The following is a 14,590-nucleotide window of genomic DNA, read 5'->3' on the forward strand; positions in this document are numbered from 1 at the left end:
GAGTTGTATTGTCAATCATTCTCTCCTCAGTACATTGGTGGCAGCAGTGGGATCAGAGGCATCATAGGGGCCACAGGGCCACAGGGCACCCTCAGGATTTGTCCTGTAGTAATAATTATTATAATAATTTGTGTTTTTATTCATTGTCGTTGTTGTTTCTTTTTAATACCACCTACCAATGTTACGAAGTTGGCTTTAGCTGGCACAGATTTTCCAACCTGATAATAAGCTACCAAGAAGCCATGTCAGGCTAACAATCAAGTTAGAGTAGCTAGCTTGTGTAACTATCTTAGCTGGCATGCCTGCTGCCAAGGGTGATACACTTTAGAAAAGCAAGTAATAACTAAATGATGTGCTGAATAAGAATCACATTCCTTTCAATCTTCTACATAGATTTTAGCAGAGATGGAAAGAAGCATATGTTGTTTCTTTATAAATATAACCACCAGTGAGGAAACAGACAGCTCAAGAGGTATGCTTAGATATGCAGAGAAATTATTATGGCTCTAGATTGTAGGAAAAAGCTGTTTCAGGTGTTTGAAAAATAAAGAAATCTAGCACCCCTCCAGATCACCCCCAAGTACTTTGTGCCCCCTCAGATTTTTAGAATGCATGACGCCCCTGGGATCGCTCCATACTATTCTCTCCTCAGTACATTGGTGGCAGAAGTGGGATCGTCCCATACTATTCTCTCCCCATACAGTATGCTCCCAAGCAACTACACGCGTGTGTCAGTGTTTGTGATCGTGGGCTTCCCGGGGCTCCATCCATCCTTCTACCAGCTGGTGGCCTGGTTCTTCTTCTTCATCTATGTGATCACGGTGGTGGGGAACATCCTGCTGGTGGTGCTGTTTGCCCTGGAGCGCAGCCTGCAGAAACCCATGTACATCATCATGCTCAGCCTGGCTCTGTCAGATATAGGTAAGATACTCAGCCTGGTTCTGTCAGATATAGGTAAGATACCCAGCCTGGTTCTGTCAGATATAGGTAAGATACTCAGTCTGGCTCTGTCAGATATAGGTAAGATACTCAGCCTGGTTCTGTCAGATATAGGTAAGATACTCAGCCTGGTTCTGTCAGATATAGGTAAGATACTCAGCCTGGTTCTGTCAGATATAGGTAAGATAATCAGCCTGAGGTTATCCTGTTATCCTGTTAAAACATGTGACCAGAAAACTGCCTGTTCAAATGTGTGGCCTCTTCTTCAATCTGCATAGCACCAAAAAATGTACTAATCAATTGATTTATATTTATTTAAATTTTGAAATTTTGTGCTGCTTGTCCATATCGCAGGCTTCTGCACGGTGGCCCTTCCCAAAGTGATAGCTCGGTACTGGTGGGACGACGCTGGCATCTCTTTCTTTCTGTGTCTGATACAGAAACAATTCATCCACTACTTTGGAGCACTCACCTCTCTCATCATGATGACCATGGCTATGGACAAATACCTGGCTATCTGCTTCCCTCTCAGGTAACATAGATCTACCTAACCCTAACCCTAACCCTTACCCTAACCCTTACCCTAACCCTAACCCTAACTCTCTCATCATGATGACCATGGCTATGGACATATACCTGGCTATCTGTCAGATATTCCAGCAGCGCCGGATAGGCGGGAGAATCCGGCAGCGCCGGCGTGAAAGGCGACTCCGACAGCGCCGGAGTGGTGGGCGACTCTGGTAGCTACTGACTGACAGACGGCTCTGGCAGCTCCTTATTGGCGGGCGGCTCTGGCAGCTCAGGACAGACGGGCGACACTAGCAGCTCAGGACAGACGGGCGAATCTGGCAGCTCAGGACAGACGGGCGGCTCTGGCAGCTCAGGACAGACGGGCAGCTCTGGCAGCTCAGGACAGACGGGCGACTCTGGCAGCTCAGGACAGACGGGCGACTCTGGCAGCTCAGGACAGAGGGGAGACTCTGGCAGCGCTGGACAGGAGGGAGACTCTGGCAGCGCTGGGCAGGAGGGAGACTCTGGAGGAAGGAGACGGAGAGACAGCCTGGTGCGTGGGGCTGCCACCAGAGGCCTGGTGCGTGGAGGAGGCACTGGATAGACCGGATCGTTGAGGCGCACTGGAGGTCTCGAGCACCGAGCCTGTACAACCCCAGATGCGCTGAGCCGGCTTCATGTCACCTGGCTCGATGCCCACTCTAGTCCGGCCGATTCGAGGCGCTGCGATGTAACGCACCGGGCTATGCCTGTGCACCGGGGACACCGTGCGCCTCACGGCATAACACAGTGCCTGCCTGGTCCACCTCTCTCCACGGTAAGCACGGGGAGTTGGCTCAGGTTTCCTACCTGACTTAGCCACACTCTCTGTGCTCCCCCTCTAATACATTTTTGGGGCTGCCTCTCGGGCTTCCTTGACCGCCGTGCCAACTCCATTCTCCGGTATCCCTCCTCGCACTGTTCCAGAGAATCCCAGGCGGGCTCCGGCACTCTCCCTGGGTCGACCGACCACCTTTCTATCTCGTCCCATGTTGTCACCTCCTCCAGATAGCGCTGCTCCTTGCCACGCTGCTTGGTACTTTGGTGGTGGGTGATTCCGTAACGTTCGTTGTGGGTGGAAGAAGAGGAGGACCAATTCGCAGCGTGGTAAGTGTCCATAAGGTTTTAATAAGAATACTGAACACTGAACAAAAACAATAAAACGATAAACAAACAGTCCTGTACGGTGAAGCAAAACACCAGAACAGAAAATAATCACCCACAAAACACAGGTGGGAAAAGGCTACCTAAGTATGATTCTCAATCCGAGACAACTAACGACACCTGCCTCTGATTGAGAACCATACCAGGCCAAACACATAAACACAACCTAGAAAAACGAACATAAACTGCCCACCCAACTCACGCCCTGACCATACTAAAACAAAGACATAACAAAGAACACCAGGGGACCTTCACAAAAGTCTGACATGTACATGTTCCTGAGAGTCTCCCCTTTACACAGATTAGTGTGTAGCCCAAACTGTTCACCCCCTAAAGACAGAAGTTGGCAGATCGGCTGTACCGACTTCAAGACTAGTCCCAAGACGAAAAACACCATCTTGTTCATGAGAGTCTCATCATTCAAATCAAATCAAATTGTATTTATCCGAATACAATTATTACTTACAAGCCCTTAATCAACAATGCAGTTTAAAAAATAAATAATAATTTAACCGAAAAAAAATAATTAAAGAGCAGCAGTAAAATAACAATAGCAAGGCTATATACAGGGGGTACCGGTACAGAGTCAGTGAGCGGGGGCACCGGTTTGTCAAGGTAATTGAGGTAATATGTACATTTAAGGAGAGTTATTAAAGTGACTATTCATAGATAATGACAGAGAGTAGCAGCAGTGAAAAAGAGGGGGGGGGCAGTGCAAATAGTCTAAGTTGTCATTTCATTGGATGTTCAGTCTTATGGCTTGGGGGTAGAAGCTGTTTTGAAGCCTCTTGGACCTAGACTTCTGCGTTCTGATATCTCTAGTCATGCGGTAGCAGAGAAAACTGTCTATGACTAAGGTGGCTGGAGTTTTTGACAATATTAGGGGTTCCTCTGACACTGCCTGGTATGGAGGTCCTGGATGGCAGGAAGCTTGGCCGCAGTGATATACTGGGCCGTACACACTACCCTCTCAAGCACCTTACGGGTAGATGCCGAGCATTTGCCATACCAGGAGGTGATGCAACCATGCTCTCGATGGTACAGCTGTAGAAATTTTTGACGATCTGGGGACCCAAGCCAAATCTTTTCAGTCTCCTGAAGGGGAAAGTTGTTGGTGTGCCCTCTTCACAACTGTCTTGTTGTGTTTGGACCATGTTAGTTATTTATTTTTTTAGTTTTCATTGTTAGTTTGTTGGTGATGTGGACACCACGGATCTTGTAACTCTCAACCCGCTCCACTACAGCCCCGTCAATGTTGATGGGGGCCTGTTCAGCCCTCCTTTTTCTGTAGTCCATGATCCACTCCTTTGTCTTGCTCATATTGAGGGATAGGTTGTTGTCTTGGCAAGACACGACCAGGTCTCTGACCTCCTCCCTATAGGCTGTCTCATCGTTGTTGGTTATCAGACCTACCATTGTTGTGTCGTCAGCAAACTTAATGATCTCAGCCTCTAGTATTTATGCTGCAGTAGTTTATGTGTCAGGGGGCTAGGGTCAGTTTGTTATATCTGGAGTACTTCTCCTGTCCTATTCGGTGTCCCGTGTGAATTTAAGTGTGCTCTCTCTAATTCTCTCTTTCTCTCTATCTTTCTCTCTCTTGGAGGACCTGAGCCCTAGGACCATGCCTCGTGACTACCTGACATGAAGACTCCTTGCTGTCCCCAGTCCACCTGGCCATGCTGCTGCTCCAGTTTCAACTGTTCTGCCTTATTATTATTCGACCATGCTGGTCATTTATGAACATTTGAACATCTTGGCCATGTTCTGTTATAATCTCCACCCGGCACAGCCAGAAGAGGACTGGTCACCCCACATAGCCTGGTTCCTCTCTAGGTTTCTTCCTAGGTTTTGGCCTTTCTAGGGAGTTTTTCCTAGCCACCATGCTTCTACGCCTGCATTGCTTGCTGTTTGGGGTTTTAGGCTGGGTTTCTGTACAGCACTTTGAGATATCAGCTGATGTACGAAGGGCTATATAAATACATTTGACTTGATTTGATTTGAATGATGGTTTTCGAGTCGTGCTTGGCCATGCAGTCATAGGTAAACAGGAGGGGACTAAGCACGCACCCCTGAGGGGCCCCAGTGTTGAGGATCAGCATAGCAGATGTGTTGTTGCCTACCCTTACAATCTGCGGGGCGACAGTCCAGGACCCAGTTTCAGAACGAGGTATTTAGTCCCAGGGCCATTAGCTTTAGTGATGAGCTTTGTGAGCACTGTGGTGTTGAACGCTGAGTTGTAGTCAAAGAACAACCTTCTCACATAGATGTTCCTTTGTCCAGGTGGGAAAGGGCAGTGTGGAGTGTGATTGAGATTGCGTAATCTGTGGATCTGTTGGGGCAGTACGTGAATTGGAGTGGGTCTAGGGTTTCTTAGATGATGATGTTGATGTGAGTCATGACCAGCCTTTCAAAGCACTTCTTGGCTACCGGCATAAGTGCTACGGGGTGGTAGTCATTTAGGCAGGTCAGGTTACATTTGCTTTCTTGATCACATGGACTACAGTGATCTGCTTGAAACATGTAGGTATTGCAGACTCGGTCAGGGAGAGGTTGGAAATGTCAGTGAAGACACTTGCCAGTTGGTCCGTGCATGCTCTGAGTACACATTCTGGTAATCCGTCTGGCCCCGCAGCCTTATGAATGTTGAGCTGTTTAAAGGTCTTGCTCACATCGGCTATGGAGAGCGCGCACAAAAAGCTTATCTCTCATATTTTGTGCACAAATGTGTTTACATTCCATTTGGTGACCATTTATAATTTGCAGATATAGTCCATCCACCTGACAGGTGTGGCATATCAGGAAGCTGATTAAACAGCATGATCATTACACAGGTGCATATTGTGCTGGGGACAATATAAGGCCACTCTATGATGTGCAGCTTTGTCACACAGCACAATACCACAGATGTCTCAAGTTTTGAGGGAGTGTGCAATTGACGTGCTGACTGCAGGAATTTACACCAGAGCTGTTGCCATAGAATTGATTGTTATTAAACCATAAACCACCTCCAAAGATGTTTTAGAGAATTTGGCAATACGTCCAACCGTCCTCACAACCGCAGACCAGGTGTAACCACGCCAGCCCAGGACCTCCACATCCAGCTTCTTCACCTGCGAGATCGTCTGAGACCAGCCACCTGGACAACGGATGAAACTGAGGAGTATTTCTGTCTGTAATAAAGCCCTTTTGTGGGGAAAAATGGCTGGCTCCCAAATGGGTGGGCCCATGCCCCCCCAAGGCTGCACTCCTAACCAGACATGTGAAAAGCAGAGATTAGGGCCTAATTTATTTATTTCCTGACATGAACTGAAACTCAGTAACATTTTAGAAATTGTTGCATTTTGCATTTATATTCTTGTTCAGTCTCCTGTAGATATATCTACCTGTAACTATCTGTATTTCCCTCTCAGGTGTTCATATGATAACGACCAACCTTTTACAGCAGACAACTCACAGATAACTCTCTGTCTTTTTCTCTCTTTCTCACCCCATATCCCACCCATCTCTCCCCCTTCTCCCCCCTCTTCCACCCCTCTCACCTTCCCCATCCCTCCCTCCCTCCCTGCCTCCCTCCCTCTCTACCAGGTACACAGAGCTGATGACCAACAGGACCATGTCTCTCCTAACAGCCCTGTCCTGGGTGTCAGCCATGATATCTCCAGCCATCACCACCATCCAGTCATCCCAGATGCCTTTCTGTGGGTCCAACCGCATCAACCACTGCTACTGCGACACCACGTCTCTCAACCAGTCAGTGCCCGAATCCCAATTTGCTCCCTATTCACTTTAAAGTGCACTACTTTTGACTCCATTGTGACTTTACTGTATTATACTTGATGTGCATACAGTATATGTATTTTTTTTTAAATATCAAATAAATTCAGTCAACCAATCAACCACTCACTCACTCACTCAACAGGCTGTCGTGTGCTGACATCTCGTCCCAGAGCAGACTATCCTTCTCACTAGCCATGGTCGTTCTCTTTCTCCCCTTTGGCTTCATCGTCTTCTCCTACGTCAACATCCTCTTCACAGTGATGCGCATGGCTAACGCACAGGTCAGAATTCTGGAGGTGTGGAGTGTGGGGGTGGGGTGTGCAGGGAGGCTGAGTGGGAGGAAGGGTGTGGGGTGCAGGGGGCTGGTTGGGAGGAGGTGTGTGTGAGGAGGGGTAAGGAGGGGTGTGGGGTGCAGGGGGGGCTGGTTGGGAGGAGGGGTAAGGAGGGGTGTGTGAGGAGGGATGTGTGAGGAGGAGGTGACCCCACCGCTAAATGTTTATGAGCATGGTCTTATTTCTATTACGAGCTCAACGTAACATCAATAGGTTTAGGCTACTACACATGATACTCTAATTCTCCCTATACCCAACAGGAGGTTGCTACCACATAGCCTATGAATGAAAGTTTACACAGGTCGAGAGAAAAATTGGAGTAATCAAGCTGACAGTGACATTCAATACCACCTTGCACTCTTGCCTGCGTCTAGTTGATCTAGGGTGTAATCATTAGTCCAACTGTTGTAAACGAGAGTTTCTATTGGACAAATTCAGGTATGCTTATCCCCATTTCATCCTGTTTGCTTCCATTTAATGTATATTTTTCAACAGAATCTACATAATGAATACATCCCTGATCACACGCAAACACAGATCACTTTCATAGCAGCCACATACAAACAGCATGATCACTTTGCTTTCAAGCCACCCTTCATTTCATAACCGCTAACTGCTACACACCGCCTGCATCCTTGTCACCATATTAGCTAATGTCATAGTCAACATAGCTACTAGATTTCACGTGTTAGTAAACCCGCTGCAATCATGCACTACAGTCTACAGTCAGCAAGCAGTTTAGCAGTTACATCGGTGGAACCCTGTAGCGATAAATTAATAAGATCAAAAGCTTACCTTGACATGGAAGCGTTCCAGTGTTGGATAGCCATAGCCAGCTAGCTAACATACCATCTCTCTTTGTTTGTGCTGGGTTTTGAGTAGGCTAAAGTAGCTAGCTTAATTTTCTAGCTAAGTAAATGAAAGTGAAAAAAATACAATGAGATATAGCTAGCTCTCTCTTGCTTCTCCTTCATTTGTTCAAAATTGCTCAAGATTTTTCTTTCTTTCTCTTTGAGTTAACTACTCACCACATGTTATGCACTGCGGTGCTCGCTAGCTGTAGCTTATGCTTTCAGAACTAGATTCATTCTCTGATCCTTTGATTTGGTGGACAATGTCAGTTCATGCTGCAAGAGGACGTCCTCCAGGAGTTGTCATAATTACTGTGTAACTCCATGGAAGGAGGTGAGAACCATGAGCCTCCTAGATTTTGTATTGATGTCAATGTACCCCGAAGGAGGACGGAAACTAGCCATCCTCCGTGCTACCCTACAAAGTGTTGTTAAGGCTACTGTAGACCTTCATTTCAAAACAGTGTGCTGTAATCAAATATTTGCTGACGTGAATATATTTACTTCAGTTGTATCTAAAAATTATAACTTTTTTTATGTTTCACTATTTTATTTTTAGAAATTAACTGAGGGAGTATGTTCCTCCCAATCCTCATCTGAGGAGCCTCCTCTGCATTAAACCTGGACTGCCAGGTTCACCATTTCAACTTTACATCACACATTGCTTGTCCTGTCCTGTCTCTGTCCTTAATTTGAACTACTCTCTCTACTAACCCTAACCCACTGAGAACACTTTCCTCTCTCTAACCCAGGGCAGGATGAAGACCTTCTCTACCTGCTCCTCAGGGCTGTATCATTCTTATCTAAACTAAACCTTTCCGCTAACCCACTACTCTCCCCTCTCTAACCCAGGGCAGGGTGAAGACCTTCTCTACCTGTGCTACTCAGGGCTGTATCATTCTTATCTAAACTAAACCTTTCCTCTAACCCACTACTCTCCCCTCTCTAACCCAGGGCAGGATGAAGACCTTCTCTACCTGTGCTACTCAGGGCTATATCATTCTTATCTAAACTAAACCTTTCCTCTAACCCACTACTCTCCCCTCTCTAACCCAGGGCAGGATGAATACCTTCTCTACCTGTGCTACTCAGGGCTGTATCATTCTTATCTAAACTAAACCTTTCCTCTAACCCACTACTTTCCCCTCTCTAACCCAGGGCAGGATGAAGACCTTCTCTACCTGTGCTACTCAGGGCTGTATCATCCTTATTTACTACATCCCCCGCTTCATAGTGAACGCTACACCCTACATCCCCAACCTGACCACGACCCCTGACCTCCGCATCAGCCTCGCCATTTTCTCCAGGTAGGTAGACCACAGATTAGAGAGGTGGGCTGGTAACCCAAAGATTGCTAGTTCATGTCCCGGGCCGGGCGATGCAAAAGTGTGGAATGATCTGGCTATTTTGTCAGATCATTACTACCACTGCCGTTGTTGCCTTGACAAAAGCACTTATTCAAAAAACAGCTATCCATCCAGGGGCTTCCCCATCTGAACTAAACCCCTCCTGTCCCTGTCTTCCTTCTTTTCCCCTTATGTCCCCCTCTCCCCCCTTCCTGTCTGTTTCTCCCCCTCCCCTTCATTCCTGTCTCTCTCTCCCTTTCTTCCCTCCCCTCCTGTCCCCTTCTCCCTCTCCTCTCCCGTCCTGTCCCTCTCCCCCTCCCCTTCATTCCTGTCTCCCCTCCTGTCCCTTTCTTGCCCTCTCCCCTCTCCCACCTGGCATCAAGGGTCGGTGGAAGTGTGTGTGTGTGTGTGTGTGTGTGTGTGTGTGTGTGTGTGTGTGTGTGTGTGTGTGTGTGTGTGTGTGTGTGTGTGTGTGTGTGTGTGTGTGTGTGTGTGTGTGTGTGTGTGTGTGTGTGTGTGTGTGTGTGTGTGTGTGTGTGTGTGTGTGTGTGTTAATAAAGTATTCTTCTTATTCTACAGTCTGCTGCCACCCCTAGTCAACCCCTTCATCTACTGCATCCGCACCAAGGAGATCAGGGCTTTCCTGGCCAAGTGGGCCAACCGAGGGCAGTCCAACGCACATCACAAACCCTGCATCCACCCCATAGCCTGCTGACAGGCACTCAGGCAGCCTGCCGCTTATAAAAACACACAGGAGGCATTATGACTTCATACATCTCCTGTTCTCTCACCTATGAAGGAAGCCATTGGCCGATACGTCATCTGGTCATGCAGGTGATGAGCCCCAGATCTGATATGTTTTTTAAATTTCATTATTCAATATGGTAGACAATAAACTTTCACACTTGTTTTTGCTGTCTGGTAGTTTGTTTTTGTTCCCATATACTGAATGTGCTGTGAAAGAAGAGACTACACCACATTCAGACAGCAACAATCATCTTCATTTGAAATGTCACATCACTCAAATAAGACTGATGTCATCAAATCACATTTGATACGTTTTCATACCTGCAGTTTAACCCTTAAAGGGGCAATCCATAATTGGTACATCATTATTTTACTTTGAAATTAATCATATATTAGCCGTGGATTCTTGAAGATTATAATTTATAAATGTCTCATGACCTTAGTTCAAAGGCCGTGCCCAATCAGAACCAAATTAAAAGCGTGTTTTACTGATAATTTAGTCTTCTAATTAATGAATTATTATTTTTGTTTGTTATCTGCATGAACCCAGTCTTCACTATGAGTCATCCATACATCAATTGTCTCAATCATTTATTTATTAACCTCTTGAACCTCTGGGGGCAGTATTTCATTTTTGGATTAAAAACGTTCCCGTTTTAAACAAGATATTTTGTCACGAACAGATGCTCGACTATGCATATAATTGACAGCTTTGGAAGGAAAACACTCTGATGTTTCCAAAACTGCAAAGATATTGTCTGTGAGTGCCACAGAACTAATGCTACAGGCGAAACCAAGATGAAATTTCATACAGGAGGTGAGCCAGATTTTTGGAGGGGCTGTGTTCCAATGTCTCCTTATATGGCTGTGAATGCGCAAGCAATGAGCCTACACTTTCTGTCGTTTCCCCAAGGTGTTTGCAGCATTGTGACGTATTTGTAGGCATATCATTGGAAAATTGACCATAAGAGACTACATTTACCAGGTGTCCGCTCGGTGTCCTCCGTCAAAACTATTGCGTAATCTCCAGGGTGCGTGTATTTTTCCATTTTGAACAGAGGAGAAACCAAACTGCAACGAGTGACTTATCATCGAATAGATATGTGAAAAACACCTTGAGGTTTGATTCTAAACAATGTTTGCCATGTTTCTGTCGATATTATGGAGTTAATTTGGAAAAAAGTTTGCGTTGTAATGACTGAATTTTGGGGGTTTTTTCTTAGCCAAACGTGATGAACAAAACGGAGCGATTTCTCCTACACAAATAATATTTTTGGAAAAACTGAACATTTGCTATCTAACTGAGAGTCTCCTCATTGAAAACATCCGAAGTTCTTCAAAGGTAAATTATTTTATTTGAATGCTTTTCTTGTTTTTGTGAAAATGTTGCCTGCTGAATGCTAGGCTTAATGCTATGCTAGCTATCAATACTCTTACACAAATGCTTGTGTAGCTATGGTTGAAAAGCATTTTTTGAAAATCTGAGATGACAGTGTTGTTAACAAAAGGCTAAGCTTGTGAGCCAATATATTTATTTCATTTCTTTTGCGATTTTCATGAATAGTTAACGTTGCGTTATGGTAATGAGCTTGAGGCTATAATTACGCTCCCGGATAAGGGATTGCTCGTCGCAACAGGTTAACTAACTAAATAATCACAGAAATGCACACACAAACAAACAAATAGATATGGTTAGAAGGAAATGATAGGGGAATGTACCCTAGTGGGCTAAACCGGCATGGCGGGGACTGAGAAGGCCGTGAAAGACAAAAGAGTCACTACAAAGTTGATAATTATAACAATTGAAATGCTACTCCTTTGCACATGAATGCTCGCTCATTCAGGAATAATTGCAATCAATATATATATATATATTTACGCTCAGTCTGATCTCTGTTGAAAGTTTGTTTCTGTTGGAGAGTTTGTCCGCCCTCTCTCTCTCTCTGTCGTGGTTAGAATGGATAGTTCAGAGTAACATTCAGCAATGTTGTTATAGAATCGATGTTTCGGCGGTTGTCGGCCTTCGCGTTCACGGGTACATAATTCATAGCTGCAGACTAGTAATTATTTTCGAAGAGTAGCTCTTATTCTGTCGGATCGATAGTCTCAGAGTTTAACCACGTGGTATGGTTAAGATTTCAGAAATCTACTCAAACATTAGCCCTCTCGGTTATCGAGGTAAGCTGGTCTGGGCTCAAACCTCAGCCCTCTCAATGAATGTGCTCATGGGGTGGATCAATGATTTAGTTAAACTCCAGAGGGTATTTTATACAACAATTAGAACAATTTATACAACAATTAGATGAAAGCCTCACAACTGAGACTATTGTATAAACAGAGTTATGGTAATGTGGCTGTATTGTCTCTCATGAGTTTTACAAAATTGTACCAAACGGACCAGTTCATAGCTAGCTATTTCACCGACCGTTTATATTTTCTCCAGAACATGAATATTGTTCAGTTCTCAAATTCTGTGAGGTGCAAGAAGTTCCTTTGTTCTCTCTATGAAAACTCACTCTCTCTCTATACTGTCTGGCCATGAGGAAGAATCTCCTCCAGGAATTTATGACCTGAGATAACAGCAGCCTGGGTGTAGGAGAGAGAGAGGGGGGGGGGCACGCTATACCCAAAGAGGGCCATGTCATGACGCTATGCATATATGATAAACAGAGAGTAGCAGCAGCGTAGAAAGGGGAGATGGGGGGGAGGCACACAATGCAAATAGAGTACTTCCGTTGTGAGGTTAGCTCCTCCATGGATAACATAGTTATGAAATAGACTTCTTCAAAATTATCGCCACATACCTATCGCCACCAAAATAGTGGAAGATGTAATAACTTGTAGTAAAACCACAACAGACACCAATTCGACACCAATTCTGAATGACCTCAAAGCATTGACCTGAAAATGACCTGATTACATCAGACTCATTCTGAACAAGTTGTAGTCTACCAGGATACTAGTATAATATAGTATTATATATATATTATATATTATTATATATAGTATTATATATATTATATAATATAGTATATATAAACGCAACTTGTAAGCATAAACGCAAATGTACAACGGAACATCCAATTAGGATTTATATTAGGATCACTTAAGGGTCCGAGCAAAATACCAGCCTTAGTAAAGTTGAACATTTACTTTGAGGCCTTTGACCCTACAGCTACAGCACTCACCAGTTTTCTTTCCAGAAGTCCATAGGTCATCCCTGTAGACTACCCAAAACTAGCGCCTTATGGCTGTAGACTTATCATATAGTTATCAACTTAGTGCCTAAGCAACACACCAAGATGGAAAACCCGAGACATGACATTAAAGACAATGCCATGATAGTCATTTTGCCAGGACCTTGGTTGTATATAGAATTCAGTCCAATTAGATGATTTTGGTTGTTTATGCTTTCATTCCTATTCAGTTCAGTTCCTTTGACACTTAGGAAGTGATAGAGCCATAAACAAAGTCCACATACAACCATCACTTAGTGCCACAAAGCCACTTCATTGGGGAATGGATGTAATTATATACATTTTGTGAGTGTGCATGCGCTGTTAACATCTGATTAAGTTACTGCCCAGATCTTCCAGTCTGGACGACCAGGCAACGGGTCCGGAACAGCAATCCCAAATCCGGACATCCACTGCCCATCCTTGTAATGGCCTGTCCCGCTGTCAGAGAACCTACCAAGGTAAACACCAGAGGGGGGGACCACAATGGCGATCACCAACCAGGACATCCCCTGGCTATTCCTGTGGTACTTTGCAGCTTCCAGGAAACCTACCAAAGTAAACCACTAGAGGGGGATCGCAACGGCGATCACCAAATGGACATCCACTGCCCATCCTTGTGGTGGATTGCTCCACATTCAGAGAAGCCTACCAAGTTCAACCACCAGTGGGGGACTTCACGATGATCTACAAACAGGACATCACGTGGTCATAACTTGTATGTTGATTTGTAACTTGCAGGATAATCACAAGATCCAAACCACCAGGAGGGACTGTCATGACGTGGCCCTTCCTATGTATAGATCATGGCGTCCCTCTCTCTCACTCGCTCCTACACCCAGGTTCTGTTATCTCAGGACATAAATACCTGAAGGAGACTCTCTCCTCCTGGCAATGCAGTATAGAGAGAGTGAGTTTCACAGTAGAACAAAGGAACTTCTTCTACATCACAGAATTTGAGAACTGAACAATATCCATATTCTGGAGAATGTGTAAACGGTCGGTGGAGAAGCCAGCTATGACCCGGTCCATTTTGTTTCATTTGGTGACCTTACCGAAGGATATGAAACACACATAACTATGTCTCTGAATGAGTACATTTCTCAATTATGGTGTTTGCATCTAATTCTTGTATAAAATGAATGAGTAAAGATGAAACTATTTGTGAACTGATGTAATGTGATGTTAACCTTTAATTTTGAGAGAATTGTGTTCCCTGTAAAGTTGAACTAGTCACCGGCCACGCCCACGTGAGCACAGACATGATCTGGCGTCATAGACCCGGCTTTTCTATTGTTACGAATAAAACCTCTTCCTGAGGAAATCCTCTTCAGACTATGCATACCTCGGTGTCCGCCAAGGTGCCACAGGTTGAGTACAGAGACTAAGCAAACCCACAGCTGGAGCTGTGATTGCGAATAATTAAGTACCAAGACTCGAAAACCAAACCACGTGGAGCATTGGCTACACGACTGGCAATGGTTACACTCTGAGACCATCAATCCCTACAGAATAAGAGAAATCTTAGATACTAATTATTAGTCTGCAGCTAGAAATGTTTTAAACCTGTGATTGAGAATACCGACAACCGCAGAAACATTTATTCTATGAGAACATTGCTTTGAAAATCGGATAGCTCTTAGAAGTAT

The 14,590-nt window shown here is 44.9% G+C and overlaps 1 protein-coding gene across 1 annotated transcript; it reads left to right on the top strand.

Moving 5' to 3' along the window:
* The first annotated feature begins 704 nt into the window (after window positions 1-704).
* Window positions 705-9,783, top strand: LOC124007450 (olfactory receptor 10A4-like). The gene is made up of 6 exons (XM_046318023.1): window positions 705-921; window positions 1,294-1,471; window positions 6,238-6,402; window positions 6,572-6,710; window positions 8,771-8,919; window positions 9,538-9,783. The coding sequence occupies exons 1-6, from the start codon at window positions 705-707 to the stop codon at window positions 9,671-9,673; spliced, it is 984 nt and encodes a 327-aa protein (XP_046173979.1). The 3' UTR covers window positions 9,674-9,783.
* Window positions 9,784-14,590: the final 4,807 nt, after the last annotated feature.

The sequence above is a fragment of the Oncorhynchus gorbuscha genome, linkage group LG20 (genome assembly GCF_021184085.1).
Source record: "Oncorhynchus gorbuscha isolate QuinsamMale2020 ecotype Even-year linkage group LG20, OgorEven_v1.0, whole genome shotgun sequence".
NCBI lineage: Eukaryota > Metazoa > Chordata > Actinopteri > Salmoniformes > Salmonidae > Oncorhynchus > Oncorhynchus gorbuscha.

What these genes read in the sequence shown, in the direction of transcription:
- LOC124007450 (XM_046318023.1), top strand. Translation starts at nt 705, where the DNA reads ATGCTCCCAAGCAACTACACGCGTGTGTCAGTGTTTGTGATCGTGGGC. An exon ending in GACACCACGTCTCTCAACCA is followed by an intron (nt 6,403 to 6,571) that starts GTCAGTGCCCGA and finishes CTCACTCAACAG; the next exon opens with GCTGTCGTGTGCTGACATCT. An exon ending in AGCCTCGCCATTTTCTCCAG is followed by an intron (nt 8,920 to 9,537) that starts GTAGGTAGACCA and finishes CTTATTCTACAG; the next exon opens with TCTGCTGCCACCCCTAGTCA.